At 46.7% G+C, this 21,180-nt stretch overlaps 1 protein-coding gene across 1 annotated transcript; it reads right to left on the bottom strand.

Annotated features, from left to right (window-relative positions):
* Positions 1-3,131: 3,131 nt before the first annotated feature.
* On the bottom strand, positions 3,132-9,409 carry LOC129380079 (uncharacterized). Its single transcript, XM_050175595.3, has 5 exons — positions 9,050-9,409; positions 6,637-7,021; positions 4,600-4,846; positions 4,013-4,199; positions 3,132-3,367 (listed from the first exon to the last, which is right to left on the bottom strand). The coding sequence occupies exons 1-5, from the start codon at positions 9,129-9,131 to the stop codon at positions 3,192-3,194; spliced, it is 1,077 nt and encodes a 358-aa protein (XP_050031552.2). The 5' UTR covers positions 9,132-9,409; the 3' UTR covers positions 3,132-3,191.
* Between the last annotated feature and the right edge of the window lie 11,771 nt (positions 9,410-21,180).

Here is a 21,180-nt window from a genome sequence, read left to right as displayed (position 1 = left end):
CTTTGTAGTCATCATCGACAGTGATTTGTGTTGGACGCCGCATATTTCCTATATGAAAAAGAGGTTCACTGCAATAGCCCATATATTCAAATTGGTCAGTGGAAAGTCTTGAGTGCATCTGCGCAATCTATGATACAGCTGTGCCATGTATTATTTATGGGCTTTCTAAGATACAGCCGGCTCGTGCTGGGAAGCACCAGTAAAATGAACATTCGTGCACTCCAGAGTATACTAGCCCCAGTTCTACGGACATGCCTCGACCTCCCTAAGTGTGCACACAAAGCAACCAGAATCGCCATAGCACACGACCACCCTATCACAGCATAGATTGCAGTCGCCGCTCTAAGAGTCCACATTCGACATGTCGCAAGAACACCCTTACACCATCTTGCTTGCCTTCCAACAACTACTTTACTCCCAACAACTAGGTCGCGTACGAGTGTCAGCTGTCTCGTGACTACTCAAGGAGCATCGCTACCATGAAATTACGTCCCAGCAGCATAGCCTTCATTGCCACTGTGGTCTCTGCATTCACCTCAAGTATGTCTTACCATTCCAGGCATCAAGAAGGCACAAATGCCCTCTGTAGCATTGAAGCAGGCAGCATTATTGCTATTACATGAGGTCCACAGTGACCGCTTACATGTTTACACTGATGAGTCGGTCAAGCACTCCTGTTCAGCAGGCGCAGTATTTGTCTCAGCAAAATCTACAGTGATAAGATTCAGGACATCGCAGTTGACCTCAAAAACGGCTGTAGAACTTGCAGCTCTGTTTGCAACGATTTACTTGATCGATCAGGAAACAATGACTAGCCCTATCGTATTCTCAGTACAGCGCAATCCGCCGCCGTATCCTATGTCTAGCTCACGAGGAAATGGCTCTTGCGCCGGGAGGCGTTGGCGTGGCAAGCGTTAAGTAACGTAACGTAATGCCGCCGCAACTGCGAGATGCCGCCGAGCTGAGGCAGGTAGTGGTGTCTCACACCGAACTCGCGATACAATAGCGCGGCGTCGGACAGACGGAATGGATATGGATATGTATAAAATTGGACGCACGTCGGCCCCACGTGGGTCTTGGACGCCGGTTGAGCTCAAACGTCCAGGCCTACGTGGTAGCGCAATCGTGCAAATTGGCACGCGCTCGCTGGTGGCCGGTACTTTTGCGATGACAGCACCTTTATACAGCACGCGCAGTCTTTCCGTGGCAAGGTTTTAAAGGCAAACTATAGAAGACTGTTATATTAGGTAGTAATAGTAAATTTCGCTTCTGCAATAGCTCATCGATCACTAAACGTGAGAAAAGGATTAGTAGGCCAGCATGGTGACGCCTGAAGGTAGTGTGGTGCGTGCGGTTTCCGTACCAGCATGCCATGACTGTAACGACCTCGATTGTGGGTACTCAGGTTCATATAACTTTTTGTCAGTATGGAAAAAAGCGCATTGCATTCTGAACGTATGCGAGGCTCCATCGAAGATGCTTTGAACACGCTTCTTGATTTCAAACGGGCGTAATACGAGGCCGTTACACTAAGGCATCGGCGCTAAGGTTTATATGCAAAGTAAACAAAAAGCATTCACATCCCGCTCACTGGGGAATCCGGAACGTGAAACGTCGATGAGTCGGCAAGACCTAGTGACGAATCGCGATAAAGAAGTCGTACTGGATTTCGGCGACGAATGCGTGTCGTAACGGTCGTCAGCCACGGCGTATCTGTCAGAAGAAGCGTAGTTTTATCCTGGTCTGATAGTATCAAACGAGCACTTTCGGTGATACCATCGCCTTCGGGATATTTGGCGTGACTTCTCACTAGACGTCTCAAAGTGAATGGCCGATATAGTTTTAGTCTCCGGCACTGTGCGAATATTGTGAGCTTGGCTCAGCGCCAGCCCTTTTCCGCACCTTACGTCAACAAAGTCATCGTTACAACGATTACGCCGTGGCCTTTATCGAGAGAAGCTTCCTAGGCAATCTCTCGCAATGATAAAAGTTCTAATGAGCAAGGAATTTAACGTACAATTTCAATGGATCTCATCCCACGTAGGAATTGAAGAAAATTAAAGAGCTGACGCTCTTGCGCACCTAGCACTGGAATGTGTCCCAAAAGTAAGAGCGCCAAGAATTTTTCAGAATTCTAAGGATGCAATCCGCATTTAATTTAGGGCGATCCACAATACTCCACAACAAGCCTGTGTGACCCATGGATTTACTCGGCAAGAAGCAACGCTGTTGTACCGCATCCGAACCGACTCCGTGTACACCCCTGCTTAATTATTCAAGACTGGGCAATGTGCTTCCCCACTTTGCATCTTCTGTGGTTGTATCGGTGACATCGAACATTTCATTTGGCTACACCCGTTGTTCTACACAGAAAGAAAAGCGGTGGTCAACAGATTGCATAATAATGGTCTTTCACGCACGATCTTTGAAGACCTAGTTCTCCCCGGAGTGCCCGCCGCTTTCAGGAAGCGAGTGCAACAGCTGCTCATTGCCTTCATGTGAGACACTGGGCTCTTCGACATCTGGTGACCCACATAGCGACACTCACAGGAGGCTCAGGCGGAACAATTGCGGGCTACGTATGCCTGGCTAGCGCGCCTGCTGCAACAACACCACCACCACCCCCACCACCATCACCAGACGCTGTCAGCCAGAAATGGTCAGCCGTAAACGCAAAGCCTCGCTAAAGTGATTGTTATTGTTTTCCCGGCAGCGCAAGCATTGTGGCTAGACTAACGGAAGTTTCTTCTGGGGACACAGCCAACGTCAACGATCACTACGACGCCGACACACCAAACACCGCACAGATAGACAAAAGACTAATAATATCCATTTTAAAATAAAAAGAAGCACGAAATGTTGGATGCGCGTTTCTTGATTTATAACCAACGTTATACGTTAACCAACGGCCTCTGTAAGAGTGCCTCGCTGGCCTGGATTATTTGGGTGTTGCTCTTTTGCTGCCTCCGTAAAGGTGTGGCCAATGGACCACGTGTTCAAGACTTGAACGCTACTAATTTCAACTTATTCTTCATTGTTCAGATGTTGGAGCTGAAGCTTTGAATGTTTCTTGCTGGACCGGTCGCGCACGGCAGAGAAACAATGAGGTCTAGTTTAATGTAAGCCTGGAATGATATGACGTTGGGGTTTATTTTACTTAAAAGGCAACGTATGCGCATGCTTTAAACGCGTTAACCGATGTTCGTGTAGTTCCACGAAGACTTGCAGGCAATTTTTCGAGCACTTATGGTAGACAGGCCCGAACCATCAGCACACCGGAATCCCAGGAGAACGCTTTGCATCGTCGAGTTGAACCTGTACGGGATGAGCCACGCGTAGGAGCAGTCACGGCAGGTGAGGGGATTTCCTGCATTGTTAAAGAAAAAAAAAGTGGAGGAAAATAGGGGGGGGGGGAAGCGAAGGGCGAGGGTAGGAGCGGTTAGCGCTTTAACAGTTTAGCTCACGTACAAGATATGTAGTAAGGCATATTCGAATAGTGGTTTTAGAACACTCAAGAAATACCACAACGGCTTGTTTGTCCAAATACCGGAACGCGGATGAGCAAGAGCAACTTAATAAAGAATGTCTTCGGGCTATTCTATTCATATTTTTATCAGCTCCTCGAACTGAAGGACCGATCCCTGCGACAGCTGGAATGAGTTTTATTGTGAAGCCGTGGCAACAGACCAACAATGAGCGCTAAACAGAAATAACTACAAAGCACAGTTCCTGTTCAATTTTTTTAACAGTGGGCTTACATAGCTGTTCAATTTTTTTAACAATGTGCCTACATAGCTCAAATAATTTTCTGCTTTTCTGAATAGCTCAATAATTTTATCAGGTTGTGCTTCAAAATCTCGCGCCACATTTAGCAAGAGTCTTTGAGCCCAATAATATCAAATTTCAATCATGCTTTATGGCCTTGTGATAACGTGCAGAAGCGCGGAGTTAATCGTGCACTGACCAGAGCGAGCCAGGACAATATAAGCCATTGCGAATGCGAAGGAGTCACCTCTGATGGCCAGGAGCGGCAGCCTGTGCAGTCGCCTGCCATTGCGCAGCATGCGTTTGACGAGGGCTTCGAACGGATGCCCTTCCAGCGTGGTGAGGTTGTTGGAAGCCAGGTTCATCACGAGAGGAGACGTAGAGCCGAAAGCGGTTGGGTGAATGGTGCTGATCCGACCAGCAGCGACGTGAATCTGCGAAAAACAATGGTACGGGAACGTTGACACTCGGGCGTGCTGGTGACCAATAACCTCAACGTACGAAGCAGCGCACGGAAACATGGCGCAGAGAGGCGGGATAAACGGATAAGATCACCGCTTTATTCGCAACTACTCTTTAGTTTAAAAAAAACATAAAAGAAAGCACAGGTAATGTGCACACGCATCAGAGCACTGCCGTGCGACAATAAATTACCGTATTATCCAAAAGAAAACGAAGCAAAATATTCCTGTTCGAAAGCTAGCCTGGTATCTCTCTTGCTGGAATTCCAGCGAAGGGACATTATTTGGAAGGCCAGCAAAACAAGAGGATAGGATTGCCGAAAGGAGGCCATCTCTTGGTCTCATCCTACTGTCACTGCTGTAAGCTGCTTACCTTGAGCTCTGGATGCGCGCGCGGTATTGACAGCGAGTGCGGTCCCAGTGTCATGAGCCTCGTGCGGCTGAGAAGCAGATCCTTGAGACTGGACAGACCGAAGAACGCCCTCGCACCGATGTAAGTTATCGGGTTGCCCGTGAGCATGAGCTTCCGCAGGCTCCTGCTACGGAACGCGTTCGCCGGGATGCGGGATAGCTGATTTTCGCCCATGTTGAGAGCCTCCAGCAACGGGAAATGCTGCAGCCTGCAATTGTCGAGCGATCTTGTCAACCAAACGGCGCACACGTGGGAAAATTAGGCGACCGATCTGCACTATCGTTAAAGCTTGCTGTTCATCTGGTTTGCTGGCTTGATATTCGAGCTTAGTGTGCACTAGACACGTAAAAAGGCGGGTTAGAAGATTGTGTGATCGCTCCCTCTGAAGTAATGCTAGTCACGCACCCGCTGTGCTGGAAAGGTCACTCATTGAAACTCCTTGATAGGTTTCTTGGTTATTTTGACCTGTCCTAACGATGCGCGTTAGCGCCTGTCATAAATACTCGTTCCTTAGTGGCAGCTATGTTCTAATGGCGGTTTTGATTTCTTGATAAGTTCTTCGTTGGAATGCGAAGCTTACTTCTCGGATGATGATTGGCACTGATTATCAAACGCCGACAGGAACCGACGTTGACCAGACGGACAAGAAATGTTTATAGCTAAACGATTACACGTAAAATACATGGCAGGTAAAGAAAATGAAGAACAACCTGAACAATGGAGCAATCAGCATCTCCCCCAATCACCTCACCAGCTGCCTCAATGCTGATGGACCAGTAAATTTGATTGCAGCGCTGACACATTTTAGCGTACATTGTACGGAGCCTCAATTATCTGCCAGAAATCCTGGTTTCAGCCCCCACTGAGGTGCATGATATCGTCCGGATTATTATAGCGGAGACAGCTATTGGCCGGTCCAACCGATACAACTTCCAATGAGAGTCAAAAAGATTTGCTAGGTCACAACTACCAGGGATGGGCTACCTCTTATAGGTAAAGGCATTGGGGAAAAATATTTCTTTCTTTTACAGCCACGTTCATCTTTCATGTTTTCACGCAGTCAGTCACGGTTTCTGCGCGAAACGCTCGGCACGCACAACCTTTTCGAATGCCAGCTACGCCCCCAGCCGGCAATGAATTCGGGACACGGTGCCGCAAGACCGCCTACAGCTGTTCCACTGAAAGTTTGTCTGCGTGGACAAATTATGGCAGTTGGCGGAATAGGAACTCGGTCCATGCAAGACCGCGTTCCACTAACTCGTCATCCGCGTCCGTACCACGTCCCCACAGCGCACACTGAGACTCGTGCACTGGACACCACGCAAGCTTTCTGACCATTCGAAGACAAAAAGAAAACCCAAGCAGCAGCCCCCCGGGCGAGGAGGAGAATGGACCCAATTTCCCTGTACAAATAACACGGGAACAACTGGCGACGCTGTGAAAGTACTGATATGGAACAGGCACGCGGCCTCGCTGTGGTCTACAAATGTAATTTGTATTAGTACATTATATTTATGCCAGGTATGAGCTCAAGCTACGCAAACCTAATTTTCCAAGCAGGAGCTGCGTTTCTGTTCTCCACAAATACAGCTGCTTACTTCCGCAAGACGCATTAACGCGCAATCAGATATCCAATTTTATTACCTCGAATCATTTTAGAATGAACACACGAGAATCACAGGCTTGGATGGCTCACCGAAAACGGCATCCGTTCTAATTTGTGGAGTTGGTGCAATTCACATCATTACCATGCGTACTTTCATTGCACCGTTTCACAGTTACGTATTGTGAACGAAACGAACACCAAAACCAATATTTTGCTTCAACCTTTCCGTGTATTCGAACACCTGAACGATGGCAATTTATTCCACATTCGATCAAGTAGAAGATGAGACTAGTTTCAATCTCCAGCATCTATAATTGGCATAGAAGCTCCCGAAGGACACCGCTCTTGTTTAGTAGATATAATGGAGTAAACGAAAATTATCGTTTGCTTACTTTTCAAATTCGAATGTCCGCAAGGCATTCCCGTACACGCTTAGCACGCTTAGGAGCTGCTTAAAGTCCTCGAAAGCGTCCAAAGTGAAGGAGCTCAGGTTGGCGTTGAGCTCCAAGTGGACCTCGCCGAACTTGAACTTTCCAAGCACGTCGCTCGGGAAGGACGTGATGGGAGTCTTCTGAATCCACAGCTCGTTGTGTTCTCGGGTCGTCGCGTTACCGCACCCGAAGGCCCGTCTCAGCTGAGCCGTGCTGTTGGCGCGCATACAGTTGATCCCATAATGGTCACACGTGCATGGTTTCAGGCTGACCGCGTCCGGACAGTACGCTGCCGCTAGGCCTAACCACGCCAAGGCCAGGATAACCAGAGAAAGGCTGCACCGTCCTGCGAGCGACAAGGCCAGCAGCAAATTTCAAGCGAGCGTGCGTCGTTTACTGCTAATCGTTTCCTAGGAAGTGGCAGCAAAGAACGCACGTTCCCTATTTCTCACGTTGCTGCTAAGCCTTGCTCGCATTTCATGCCCAGCTTCTAGGCGCTACTCGGAAAAAAACCGCTTGAATACCTGTTTTGAGAATGACCGACAGTTAACAGTAGTCAGCCGCTGCAAGTGAGCAAGTTCCAGCATCGTAATTTTTCTGGAACTGCGCTGACTTGTTATTTTCAAGAAGTTGAGCTTCTTCGATTCGATGCAAGGATCACAAAGTTGTCAGAAACTTCTCAAATACGGGGGTCCCGTCTACTCTGTTTTGTACAGTGGGCGTACAATGCCTAATGTGTGATTTTCTGTAACGCGCCTTTCCCTGCTCATTTTTCCCTGCTCTTCTAGCGGATCCTTGTGGTGCCTTTCTCAGGAGACAACTGCTCGTGTGCTTTGTTTTTGCGTCTTGTTTGTACGATTTCCTGATAATTATTAGTACTATTAAGTACTTTTGTATAAGAGTAGCGTCAAAGCGCCGTAAGAAAGCCCCCACTCCCCCTCTTCTTAATTAAACTACGCATTACTTTAAAAAAAAACTGTAGGACTGTGGGAATGCGTACTCGGTTTCACGTTGATTATTTATTATGTAGAGCACTATCGTAGGCATCCCGTGCGGAATGGACAGACTCAAATTATCATTCCAATTTCGTTCTTACGTCTGGAATATGTCATGTCTTTCTTAGATAAATAAATAAGTAAGTAAGTAAATAAATGAATAACTCAATAAATACTGAGCCCTCGTACAGGTCGTAGATCATGCTTTTTCCTTTCTTCCTTCTTTTCGGCCTTGAGGAAGAGTACGCAAATAGCTTAAACATTCTCTAATCTTGCAATCACTATAGTTCTATAAAATCTGTGGTGTCGGGCTGCTAAGCACGAGGTCGCATAAATCCAGCAAAACCAGCACCTCATAAATGCAAATTGAAGCGGCCCAGGGCGTCAGAAGAAGTATGTGGACCGAAGTGAGCTCCTATGCAAACGCGACATCGCTGTAATGCCGCCATCATTATTTCGACGTTCTAATTTAATCGCCTTCATATCACTGTCATCATTACTCGTTCCGTCGTCTTGGCTCTGTCATTGTCACTTTGTTTTCAACCCGCCGTGGTTGCTCAGTGGCTCTGGTGTTGGGCTGCTGAGCACGAGTTAGCGGGATCTAATCCCGGCCACGGCGTCTGCGTTTCGATACGGGCGACATGTGAAAACACCCGGGTACTTAGATTTCGGTGCACGTTAAAGAACCCTAGGCGGTCCAAATTTCCGGAGTCCCCCACTATGGCGTGCCTCATAGTCAGATCGTGGTTTTGGCACGCAAAAACAACATAATTCTATGTTCCATAAAATAATTTCTAGAAGAATGTTTCATCATAAAAGAAGTGTATAGAAATACGATTGAGATATGTGTAAATGTGTAGCAGACAGCTGCGGTGATGCTGCAAAGCTGTGACTGGGATTGTGGGCACTGCTGTTCGATCAGGGGAACTTGCGTCTTAAAATTTAGAGCTCTTGAATTGCTAGCTAGGAGTTCCTAGCTAGGAGCTAGAGTTATGGCTAGCTAGGAGGGCCAAAACATTACAAACCTTTCCGATTTAAGCAAATCCTAATACGGTAAGAACGCCCAACCATGCTTCTAAAAACGAAACTGCCACCGATTTGACGAGGCAGCATACGTAGCTGTGTATGATAGACAGATAACTCAATATATCGCATATCAATCACCTCACCTTACCCATACGTCTCCCTTACCGCGAGCACAGTAATGAATTTCGTGAATGTCATCGTTTCTTGGAGACCGCATAATAGCTCTGTATTTTCACAATGAAACCGGCAAACACGAGTTGTAGCAGCCATTCTTGTACACGATAACGAATACCCCACAGCACGAGGTAAACAAACCGGCCTTAAAGCTGCGCGTTTGATGGTAAGCCACTTACCCATCTTCTGCGATGCTGTGATGCGTGCGATGTTGCCATGCATGCAAAGTCTTACGATTTTCTGCGGAAAACTAACCGCCATCGGTGGAGATATCAATTATAATGGAGACTGCTGATGAACGACACGTTCCGTCATTCAGCAATTATTATCAGTCTCGTCATAGGAAATAGCCCACAATTCTATACGTAATCACGGGATCGTGCATTTGCATGAGTGTTTGAGTTTTGCTATGCTTTTTGCATATGTATGTGCTTATCTCTATCCAAGTCCACATTTGGGAGAACGAGAACGATTCAAATGAAGGCGGCTTCATCAGGACGGGATATCGTACGTATAACCGAGAGCAATAAGTTTTCCATGTGAGATACGTTATCGCCTCGCATTGTTCGCGTTCACAGATTTTGCCCTACAAGGTGGCACGAGGAAGAATTCAGAATATTGTCTTTATCAGTTGCAAATCTTTGACGTAAGCGTATGTAAATGACTATGAAGAAGGATGGCGCGAGCTGGAAACAGACGCCGACTAAGTAGATTTTTTTTTTCTTAGCTGACGTTTCAGCTCCCACACGGGAGCGTTGTGTGAGGGCGAATGTGTGGAGCGGGCGAAGAAGGTTGTCACCCACAGCGATAGAACTTGGTTGAGCTGAAGCACGCACATCATCCTTCATACGGCATTGTTACTTCAACACAAGCAACTTCCAACCGAACGAAACGCATTCTTCCACTGACCCAGGGTACACACCTTACCAGCAGCGCTTGAATAATCACCACTTGTACAAAGAACGTAGACACGGACAGAACATCCCAATAAACAAGTGTTTATTTTTTCTTCTCGCCGTCTTTGTTTTCGAAGCGAAGCTGTCTTTGCAGCTTCCGCCCACTTCACGTGATCGGGCTGCTGTCTTGCACAATTCGGTTGGTACCGAATACAGGGCAAACCAGCACCGCATAAAGGCAAATTGAAGCGCCCCAGGGCACCAGAAGAAGTATGTGGATGGAAGAGAGTTCTTACACAAACACGACATCGCTGTAATGGAGCAATCATTATTTAGACGTCCTGATTTCATTGCCTTCATATCACTGCCATTATTACTCGTTCCGTCGTCTTGGCTCTGCCATCGTCAATGTGTTGTCATTTCGGGACCGTTACGCCACCGTCGACGTGACGTTAGTTCGTCACCAGAATTCCGCCGTCGTCATTTTTCGTTTATGATGTGGTAATCATGCCAACGTCCTAATCAATCAATCAACTTTATTCTGTAGTTATCATAGCGTCAGCGATATGCCGCCATCATTACAGGCTTTCGTACATGTCATCGTCATTTCGTCGTCGTCATTACGTGGTCCTCATATAGTCATCTGTATGCATTCGTGGTCTAACAATGGTCATAATTCCAGCATCGACATTTTGTTGTTGTTATGCATGCCGTCTTCATCATGCTGTTGTCTTCGTATCAGTGTTCCAGCTTCGTCATATCAGTGTCGTCAAGCCATCGCAATGTCCCGCCGTCCTCGTCACTACAACGTCGTTGCCGGATTTCCGCCATTCTGTCGTCATCATTCGATCTTCATTATTGCATCGTCATCATTGCGTCATTCTGATAGAGCCATCGTTCTCCCTTCATAGTTATCTCAGTGTCGTAATGCCGACAAGGCTATAGAGGTTTGAGCGTGCTGGTAATTCATCGCAAAAGAAGTACAGCGCAAAATACAGGGACAGAGATAGAAAGTACACCATGGTGGGGATTTCTAATGAATTTCATACCTTGTTTGACAACGACTTTCAACAGTTTACTGGCAGTCAACACAGTATGTGACAGTCTCTGCCCGCGTATATAGCGCTGTGCTTGTTTCACGTCGTCATGCCGTCGTCTTCTTTACATCATCATCATTACGTCCTCGTCATTCCTGTGTCGTCATCCTGTTGCCGTCATGATCTCACTCCTTTGACATGAAACATAGAATCCGTACGTGCGAGGGCTACAGGGTTAATTAGAGCGGCGCGTTTTCTGGTGAAAACTTGTCAAACATGGCAACGTGGCTCTATACTTGCACGCAACCGCTAAACAAGAATCGCAAACTATAATGAAAAACTTTGTCTAATCTGACTTTACTGCTCGTGGGGCCTAACAGATTTTTTTACTATAGGATACGGATACCGTAAACGATATCTTACTGCAACAGTGCCCAAGTATTGACATTCGTCGACCGATCGTTGTTGCAGTGTCCACGTCACTGTCGATGCCCTCGTCGTCGTTCTCCCGTTACAGCCATGAAGCTATCGTGGTCCTTCTATCATAATGAGTCATCGATGCTCATAGTGGTCATCTCGGTGTAGTTCTTATGCTGCCGTATTCGTGCCATCGCCGTGTTCACATCGCCGTTGCTGTCATTATCACCTTTCCTGGTCACCATCGCCATTGTTTGTTATCATCATCTTTGCCGTCGTTCCACTCACTAAAGGGAGCTTGGACAGGATTGCAGAAGTTTTCCGCAAATGTCGTGCTACCCAATTTGGTGGCGTAGTGCCTTTGGCGTTGCGGGGCTAAGCCTGGCAGATTGTTGTGTTCATATATAAGGTTGTGGCCAAGTACTGCACCAGGGTGGCCAATCCCGCTCTGGTGAGGGAGTGCGTTACCGGTTCTGGTCACCGCGATCAGGCCACACTCCAGGCCTGTTTATGCAATTTTATCAACACGCGGATTTTTTTTAATCCGGTGGAAAATTGCGCGGCACCGGGATTCGAACCACGGACCTCTTGCACGCGAGGCGGGTGTTCTACCTCTACGCCACCGCTGCACCTGGAGAAGTATGGGGGAGGCCTTTGCCCTGCAGTGGGCGTAACCAGGGTGATGATGATGATGGCTAAGCCTGATAGCGAGTGATCAAATCCCGGCCGCGGTAGGCGTATTTGGATACGGAGGGAAATGCAACAACCACCTGGTGTACTGTGAATTGGGTACACGTTAAGGAACCCGAGGTGGTCAAAATTAATCCCGTGTCCCCCACTACAGCGTACCTCCTATCACATCGCGATTTTCGCACCTTAAACCACAGAATTTAAGTAATGGTTGCGCCCGGGAGAGGGTTTGAGAAGCCTTTACATAATTTTCGCAGTGATTGAGTACTATCCCGGTGGTATCGCCGATGTCTGAGATTTTAAAAACGCATCAGCGCTTATCGAGATGCTCACCGCGAATTTCGCGAGATTGTTCGTAACACCTATGGCACTGCAAAAAAAAATGCGATTGTAGGCAATCACAGCGCAGATGAAGCTGCACATTCGGCTCATCAAAAATATAACCGGATTCCTATACCGCTCTCAAGAACAGATGCTGCGTGGGAACTTCAATCACTTACCCGCCACATCACCCTTCTACGATGGCACTCACCGGATTTCACCAACTCACGCTTGCACCCTCTCAGCCCTATCTTGAGAACTTTACCGTGTCGCATGAGGTATGGAGTTGAATTTAGCAATGCCTATTCATTCCTAACAGGGATGGCCAACAGCGTGGCGTGCAACTTGTGCGGGTGCGATGAGACTCTAGAGCACCTTCTGTGTAACTGCCCTTCCTTTGACACTCATTGACGTACTCTACAAGTTGAACTCAACCTGTTAGATAATAGAGCGCTCTCGGAATAAAAGGTGCTTGAACCATGGCCTATGAATTGTTGCAAGCTAAGTGCAACAAAAGTCTTTGTGCACTTCATGATGGATACTGGGTTGTAAGAAAACGTGTGACAGCAGAGATTACTCTGCGATTGATTACTCTATTGAATGAATACTCTGCGACTTTGTTATTTTTCTTTTCTCTCCTCAACTATTCTTCCCCTTTTCCCCTCCCCAAGTGTAGGGTTAACCTCCCTTGGTTAAGCTCCCTACCTTTTCGTCCTCGATTTTCTCTCTCTCCCTATCTCTATCTCAGTGCTACATCGTTATATTGAAGCCGCTCATTTTCACGCGGACTTATAATAACTGGCATCTGTGCTTTAGAGAATTAGGGGTCGACTACATGCATGTGTTGGTCAGTACTTAGTGTTTGATTACGAAAGACAGACATGCGCTCCCTAGCTCTGCATTGCGGGAAAAGAAGATGGACGCTAAATTAGGCGGTTTATTGGAGGCCCACTTAAGGGCTAGCTACATTTGCATGCATATGTTTTCGATTCTGAGTCGATGGAAAACTTTCAAGACTGGCATGAAGGGGAAGGCCAAAGACTCTGACGATCTCTAGCTGGTCAATAACAATACTCACGTGGTTCCATTAGCATAGCAGCATATCTCATTATTTTCTGCCGTCGCTTGCAGCCCAATTTAATATGTCAGCCATCAACGATGCTATGCGTCGTCAAGCGAGGTGTCACTGGAAGCCGCGAGTACTGAACAAAGTTCTCTGATCGTGCAATATCGTTCTGGCAAGTCCGCGTGACGTCTTTGTTTTCCAGAAAAACGGCATTATTGGTAACTTTAACGAAAGAGGACAAATTGCCTGATTGGTTAAATGGTCTTGCATATGAGCATCTTCAGTCCTGAAATATTCATAAGGATAGGAGTCGGGTTAGTACGTTAACAAATTAATTTTGTAAGCGCTTCATTGGTTGCTCTCTGAAAGCTTCCCCGACCACGGGGAAGCGGTTTCATAAATTACAGGAGGCAGCTAATCCACAACTTTCGTTTGCTTCTGCAGAGTATAGACAGTGCATATTATCCCCGTTCGACACTATAGGTGCAGGCTCTGTACATCGCAGATGGCTGCCCACGCTGAGTGACAACACGACCTGCAATGCTGCGTTTCTCTCGAGTAGATATCTTTAAAAAACTACTGCAAACTTTAGAACGTCCGTGTAAACATACTTGAATAAATTATCTGATTTTGAGATTCAAGTCACGTGTCTAGCAACATGAACTTGTAATATTTCGTTCTATGAGTGTAGCTATAACCAAAACGTACATAACCAAAACTACACTACTGTGACATTGGCATGAGGCCGCCACTAACGTGAAAGCCATCCCTAACAGTGACACCCCTACCTCAGGCACACTAAATCCTTTTTATAGCGAAGCTGCATATGGCTAGGCGATTCGTCCTTGGATCTGTCGCCTGTACGCCGAAAACTGCTCCAGCGCTAACACATGCGCATGCGCGAAAGAAAAAGAAAGAGGCGCGCGATTGGCTGTGCTGGTAGTGACGTCGTTGCTCTCCGTCGCTTCCGAACGCGTGCGCAGCAGTTTTTCTCCGGCTCCGAAATGGGCCGGCCATGGGTCATACGTTCTCTTGAGGAGCAGGCAGCTTTCGATCAGCAACGCTGCGAGTACAACCGGGAAAGAGCTCGTCTACGCGGTGCCGATGTTGCAGCCTCGGCACAAGAACAGGCAGCCGAGTGCAAGCCGCAACTGTGTAGCGAGGATCCGGCAGTGTACCAAGGTTTCGTTTAATGAACTGTCGGGATTAACCCAGTGATGAACATCGGGACCGCAAGATTCCGCTTTGCTGGTTAACCATCTCTACGGAGTGCTTGGCCGGTGATTTTCTTTCTTTATTCAGTTTTGGGCAGTGCATGTTGGTTTGCACAGAACATTCGTCGCCGACTTATATTTACCATGCACCACTGCAGTAAATTATTTTGCTATACTGTATCGTTTTTTTGTTTTCTTTATGTCCTAGAAATGCAGTTTACGCAAGCATTGAAGGCTTTGGTTGCGCTGATGTAGCAAGGCTCCTGCATAGTAGGAAAGGGAACGTGAGGAGTCCGCATAACGAGGCCTTCGTTGGACATTTGGGAGAAAATAGGAAGCTCACATAGGCTGTTTATATCTTTATTGATATACAATTTGCTGATATAGAACTGCTGTCATTGCTTATTTAAACTCGCCTGCAGAAGTATAACAACACTTATACGTGAAGAGTTAAGGGCTTGCGAAGGTATGTATGTATGTATGTATGTATGTATGTATGTATGTGTGTATGTATGTGTGTGTGTATGTGTGTGTGTGTGTGTGGGTGTGTGTGTTGTGTGTGTGTATGTATGTATGTATGTATGTATGTATGTATGTATGTATGTATGTATGTATGTTTAACCCATTAGGGACCGGTTTCTTTTCTTTCTTGATATCTTGAAATAAACTTAATATAATAACTTACCTTTATACTAATAATTCACATGCAAAAAGTTATTACTCTTGCCCAATTACTTTTTGAAATATAGCCCGTGACCATGTGGTCACACTGGACCCTTACGCTACAGCAAAATACGCCAAGTGAAAAACATTTGTTTCAAGCCATGCAACGTCACAAAAAACATACATAGCGAATATTCGAGCACTTATTTAGTGTGATATGGTTTAAATCATGGAATACACATGCCGACGTCATACTTTGTGCGTTTTGGGTGCACCGCGTTGTTGCAATTATCTCATGCACACCTCCACCTCTTGCCATTAGGTATTGGTGCAACAAAGTGGGCCACTTGGTCATACCCTGTACCAGTCAGGACATCACCAGTCTTTGGGATTCTGCGTTGACCAGGTCCTCTAGGCTTATTGTCCCATCGCATCAGGTAGCTTTGTGCAATTTGCCTGCGGAATTCCACCTGCGTGACGTTGAACCCTGTGCTACGAATTAGCGTCCAAGTGTTGCTGATAGATACATCACAAAGTCAAGTGAAAATCGGCCACCACCACTTTTTGCCACGAATTGCAAACCTGTAGGCGCCTACATTTGCATCCATCTGATCCATACCTCCCATAAATCTTGTACTGAGCAACAGTGTTTGGACGGCCCACCTTGATTCGCTTCTTCTGAACACGAGAGTACCTGTCTGCAGATGACATTGGCTGTACGCCGTGAATGGTTCTTACGATCGTTACTACAGAATTGTCCATCCAGCGGACAACAACTATACCATTGTCGCTCAGCACGGGCTCTTCGTGCCCGCGAGGTTGGCGCTTGACGAATTCTGGTCCAGCGATAGGGCATTCTTTGGGAACACGGCTCTGCTTCACTGTGCCCGTGCCTTCGTAGCCCTGTGCCTTGGGATGCCTGAGTAGCTGCATGCTTGTGAATAAATTATCAAAATAGAAAAAGAAAAGAAGGTCGTGCGTCTCTGCTGCGAGTTCATCCACCATTTGAAGAAGTGGCGCCGTCGCTGCTTTTCCGAAGTCCTTTTCCTATTTTTGAGAAGTTCCGGGATCCCCTGCTTGCCTTGATACACTTTGAAGTTTCCAAGGTATCCGTTCTTGGCATTTAGGCACCATAGTTTATGCCCGAAGTGGATAGGCATTCCGCGTATGAACTGTTTACAGCCATGACGACCATAATACTCAATCATACTTTCGTCATAGCTCAGGTGACGCACAGGTTGAAAGTGCTCCAGAAACCTTGTTTTCAATAGTGGCAATAATGGACGCAACTTTGCCAACTTGTCACTAAGTGTTAGGCTTGCATTTCGCTCAGTGCAGGAATCGCATTATCTGTACGAAGCGATTTCTTCGCATAGCATTCTAGGCCATCGTATTGCACATATCCGTGCCGCTGTCCCAATGGCACTTTTTATCTGGCAAGCGGTTATAGCCGGAAAAAACAAGTATTCAAAGAAAACTTACCTTAATTCTTTTTTGGTAAGCTCAAGATCAGGCATATTCAAAATAACGTTTCTTGTTTGCTCGATTAGCAGCTCCACGACGGCTTCGTCAAAAAAGAGTTCGAACAACTCAACAGGTGAAAAGTCCCCGTAAGCAGCAAAGTTTGGGTCGGGAAATATGCCAAGGCTTTTCTGGAGATTACCCTTCTTCCACTTAGAAGCAGTGGATAATTTCACAGGAAAGGCCGCATCAACTACAGCAGAAGAAACCTCTGATGTTCCGTCACTTTGCCCGCCGGGGTCGTTGTCGTCAGACTCGCATCCACCAATGCGGCGTCCGTCACAGAAAACAGTTTCAGCGCCGGCTCATAGCTGCCGCCCGCTTAGATTTTCAATGAGCCCGTCTGAGTCTTCATCGGCCGAGTGTTCATCCGAATAGGTGCTAGCCTCTGGCAGCTCCATATAAATCACTGACACGTCGTCATCTTCCTCTTCGAGTATCTTCGCTATTTCTTCCAACACCTACCTATACAGACAATAAAATAACAAATACCCGCTGCGGGAACGCGCCAGCAGCCGTGCAAGAGATAGGAATGCAGTTTAAAAAAATAAAAAGTTAGGTATACTAAAGGCCCAGCGTGACCATATGGCAACGCACAAGATAACGTACTCGTTCATGGATAAATCAAACATAATTCTTTCACAAATGCTCATCGAAGGTCACATATTCAAAGAGAAATATGAAGGTAACGATATCCGACTATTGCTTAAACAAGTAGTGAAAAAAAAACACTTAAAAAACCTAATGCCCTTCCACTCTAAAGAAGCATGACCAGCGAAGCTGTGTATGTGGGCGACTTAATGGCGAACTGCAGCTCCGCCTGGGTCGGCCCGGCATTGCACTATCTTCAGGATCGGCGCACGTATGAAGAGTACTTAACGCCTGCTTCACCTCCACCGCGGGTCGGCCCGGCATTGCACTATTTTCCATAGTCGGCCACGTATCTTGTGTCCGCCCGTATATCAGCCCGCCTCTTGTGTCTACACACGGGCTCGATCCAGGGGGATCTAGCCCTTAACAGCTTCGCTGTAGAAACGGACCGCACACCCAGGCACCTTAAGCTCAATAATTGGTATTTGAATACCTGCCTTCCTCCCAGCTACGACTTCCCCTGAGTAACAAATTTGAATCTCAAAGGCCATGCTTTTCCAAAGTGCATGCTGCTGAAGCGAATGCAGATCTTGGAGACTACAGCCACGTTGTTAACCGCAGTACGGCGCTGCCGCATTGTGGCGTTTATGCCCGGTAAAATTACTGGATGTTTTCCCTGCTATTCTCCCGTCTTTAGCAGGTTGAGCAGGTCGAGCAGATTGAGCTGGGCCACGTTGCTGGTCATGAGTGTTCGTTGCAACCAGGCGGTAATATAATTACATTTTGGAAGTGCCAGGCGAGAATGTGGTCCTTATCGTGTGCATTAACCATCACAACACCTCTGAACCCGTAAAACGCTATTAGTTCGCCGCATGTTTCCTGTGCTACGCCAGTGTCGAAAGTGTCGTACTACAGCGCCCATCCGAGCTGCATTCGTTCTCTCCTATTCGCACGGTCTCGTGAAAAGCCTGCTACTGTGGCTTCGAATCGCACTGTGTGAAAGAATTTGTCGAAAATTGTGCTTTCCGTGTGCTGGCGTTCATCGGCAATTCGATAGCGTTTGCGCGGGGTCGAGCATCGGGGCCGCGGTGCCTGCGAGATGAAGCGGCGTTTGCTGGCTAAGTCACATCTTGAGAGGTAAGCAAATCTGGAACTTTGTCGCGCTCTTGTAGCCTATGGTTTATGTACCGAGCTTTGTTGCAACGGGGAACGGAGCGCTTTCGGAGCGTACAGCTTTGACCACTCCGATTGGTAGCCCGAGCCTCAATAATTGCGCGCGCATGTTTATCTCTGTGCTTGGAGAACATCACGCGATAACCCAACTGAAGAGAGCAGCCACATTAGGGACGGTGGAATACAAGAACGCCCGTCACGAAAATTCTTCAGATTTTAAAAGATGTTCTCTTAAGCGGTCATTAAGGCATCGTCCTGTCGGGCCTATGCACTATCGTGAACAATATGAGCGGGAACACAGTAGCGCGTGTCAGATATTCTCGTACCCTGCAATGGGCAATGCGTGGTGGCCGCCGTTGGAAACAAAGTGGAAAGGAGAACGCTGTTCTAAAAACTGTTGGCACTTCCACCATGCGTCTGTTTATACAAATTGCGGAACTTCGCATCCCCAGCGCACATTGGTAAAGCTATTTGATGTTGCGGTTACTGATAACTTCGTGCACCGGAGCGTGGCCGATAGAAGCACTGTTTGAAAGTGTAAACTTTTGAGAGGTACTCCTCTGGTAAATCTGTCTGTCAGCCGGGAACACGTGACAGGATGCGCTTCATAAGGTATACATCAGGCCCTATGGGGTTATATCTGAAAAGGCCTTTCGGTAAACTCAGGAACGGGCGCCTAAGAGCTGCGTTTAAAAAAAAGAAGAAAGCATGAGTGTAAAAAAAAATTACGTGCTCTAAGTTACTGTGCACATAACCGTCCTATCGGCTATCGGCGGCCAGTGAAATGCCTTAAGCTGCGCCGTTTTCGAGAAACGCAGGCGCGGTGCGAGTGCCAACGGTTAGCAGAAGAGCGTCCCCCCTTTCCCCTCTATTTTGGACAGCGCCGTCCGCGTATCGCTCGAGCTCGGTTTCGTAGCTATTTGCCGCGCATTTGTGTGTTCTCGCTAATAGTGCTCACGTTAGTACTTCCTACCACTCGACAGCGGCCAACCGGACTTTTCAATGTGTCAATCGTATTTAAACAAAAAAAAGACCAGAAGCATTACTGGCATTACTTCACGGTTTTCTTTGGTTTATTTGCCCCGGCAGTTTCGGTTGGTGGACCCACCTTTTTCAAGGTTTACAGTAATTACTCTACACGCAGGTTTTTCATATATGTGCGTAAACAGAGAAAGAAAAACTAACTGAAAAAAAAAAAGAAAGCGTGAGAGAGAGTAGGGGCCTAAAGAGGTTACTCGTTGGCACCGCACAGTCGCGCCCCTCATCATTGGTAGTATTTAGGCCGTATATATATGTAATATTGACACGCATACTTTTTCTTATCTTTATCCGATGACCGCATTTGACCGGCTACCAAATGTTAAAGCCTATCGCTGAGCGCAAGATGCGTATTTCTTTATTGGAAGCTTCCCAAATGTTATTGATGGTGTGAATGAGCCTAGTATAAATAGCCGAAGCTTCGGATCCGCAAATTTCGACTGTCGCCGACAGCACTCGACGCTATCATTGGGCTTCGAGTGTCACTTGCTTTAGTGGCCATAAGTTCGCCAAATAAAAAGTTAGTTGCGTGATTCACAGTTGTGCTACCGTGTTGTCCACGGTCACTACAACGTGACAGTATATATATATATATATATATATATATATATATATATATATATATATATATATATAAAGATGGATGGGTGCGGTGCGATACGCAAGTGTAGAGAAGGAAACACGCAAAAGTCAGGTTTACTAAGGTTTTGGCTGGTGGGCCGCGTCCTTCGTGACAGTGAACATACGGTATATACGGTGACCCAGCTAACTTCAGCCAAGCTGTTCAAGGAAAACCAAAAGATTGAAAAAAGAAATGCTGCAAGCGACAAATATAAAACCTGCGACGTTTGGTATGCATATATATATATATATATATATATATATATATATATATATATATATATATATATATATATATATATATATATAGTTCAAAGAGTGGAAGCACGTAGGAGCAAGATAAGACTCTACTGACGTTTCGGCAGCGGGAGAACAAGCACAGCGCAGGGCAAATTGTTTCTTAACTGAACTAAAGAAATGGCCAGCACATGTATGTGAAAGTAGACGACGAGAACAACTTGGTATACAAACCTACGTCTTCAGATTACGTGTGCGATGCTCTTGCCTATTGAGTTACCGCGGCACCGTTTTCCCACCTCACTTTCGGGGGTATATTTGTTTGTCTACGTCAACTAACCCTGGGTCTGCTAAGCTACTAGCATCACCACTCGCTAACCTCGGTGGTGGATGTGGAGTATCCTTTCTGGCACAGGCGTCACGTCAGCTCTACGTGAACTTTTTGGGTGGAGGCAACGGGACAATAAACCCACACAAGCTTTGATGCCAACGTGTGGCCTGTGTGGGTGTTCATCGTGGACCAGTGCGCTTCTCGGGAGCCACGTGATGGGGGCCCTCCGGATCCGCAGTTCCTTCTGCTCTCCGGTGATCGCGTCGCTGCTCTTGAAGGCGCGTCAGTGTTAAGAGGAAGCTTTAGCTCGGGCCCAACTCCGACGCGGCCTATTCAAATACATGTAAAAACGCAAAAACGTTTTTCTGAGATAACGCCTGGACCGATCTTAATGAAATTTGTTGCATTTGAGAGAGAAAGTTGAATTCTAGTGACTGTTGGAAGCGGAATTTTGATTTAGGGCTTGAATTTTGTTAAAAAGATTTTCAAATATT

Source organism: Dermacentor andersoni, chromosome 9 (assembly GCF_023375885.2).
Source record: "Dermacentor andersoni chromosome 9, qqDerAnde1_hic_scaffold, whole genome shotgun sequence".
Lineage (NCBI taxonomy): Eukaryota > Metazoa > Arthropoda > Arachnida > Ixodida > Ixodidae > Dermacentor > Dermacentor andersoni.
The sequence above is the reverse complement of the archived record's forward strand: the minus strand, read 5'-3'. Positions and strand labels throughout refer to the sequence as shown.

Excerpts from the sequence above, each read along its gene's own strand:
- LOC129380079 (XM_050175595.3), bottom strand. The coding sequence starts at position 9,131 with ATGGCGGTTAGTTTTCCGCAGAAAATCGTAAGACTTTGCATGCATGGC. Across the intron at positions 7,022-9,049 it reads CACAGCATCGCAGAAGATGG|GACGGTGCAGCCTTTCTCTG; the intron begins GTAAGTGGCTTA and ends TGTCGCTCGCAG. Across the intron at positions 4,200-4,599 it reads GCGCGCATCCAGAGCTCAAG|ATTCACGTCGCTGCTGGTCG; the intron begins GTAAGCAGCTTA and ends TGTTTTTCGCAG.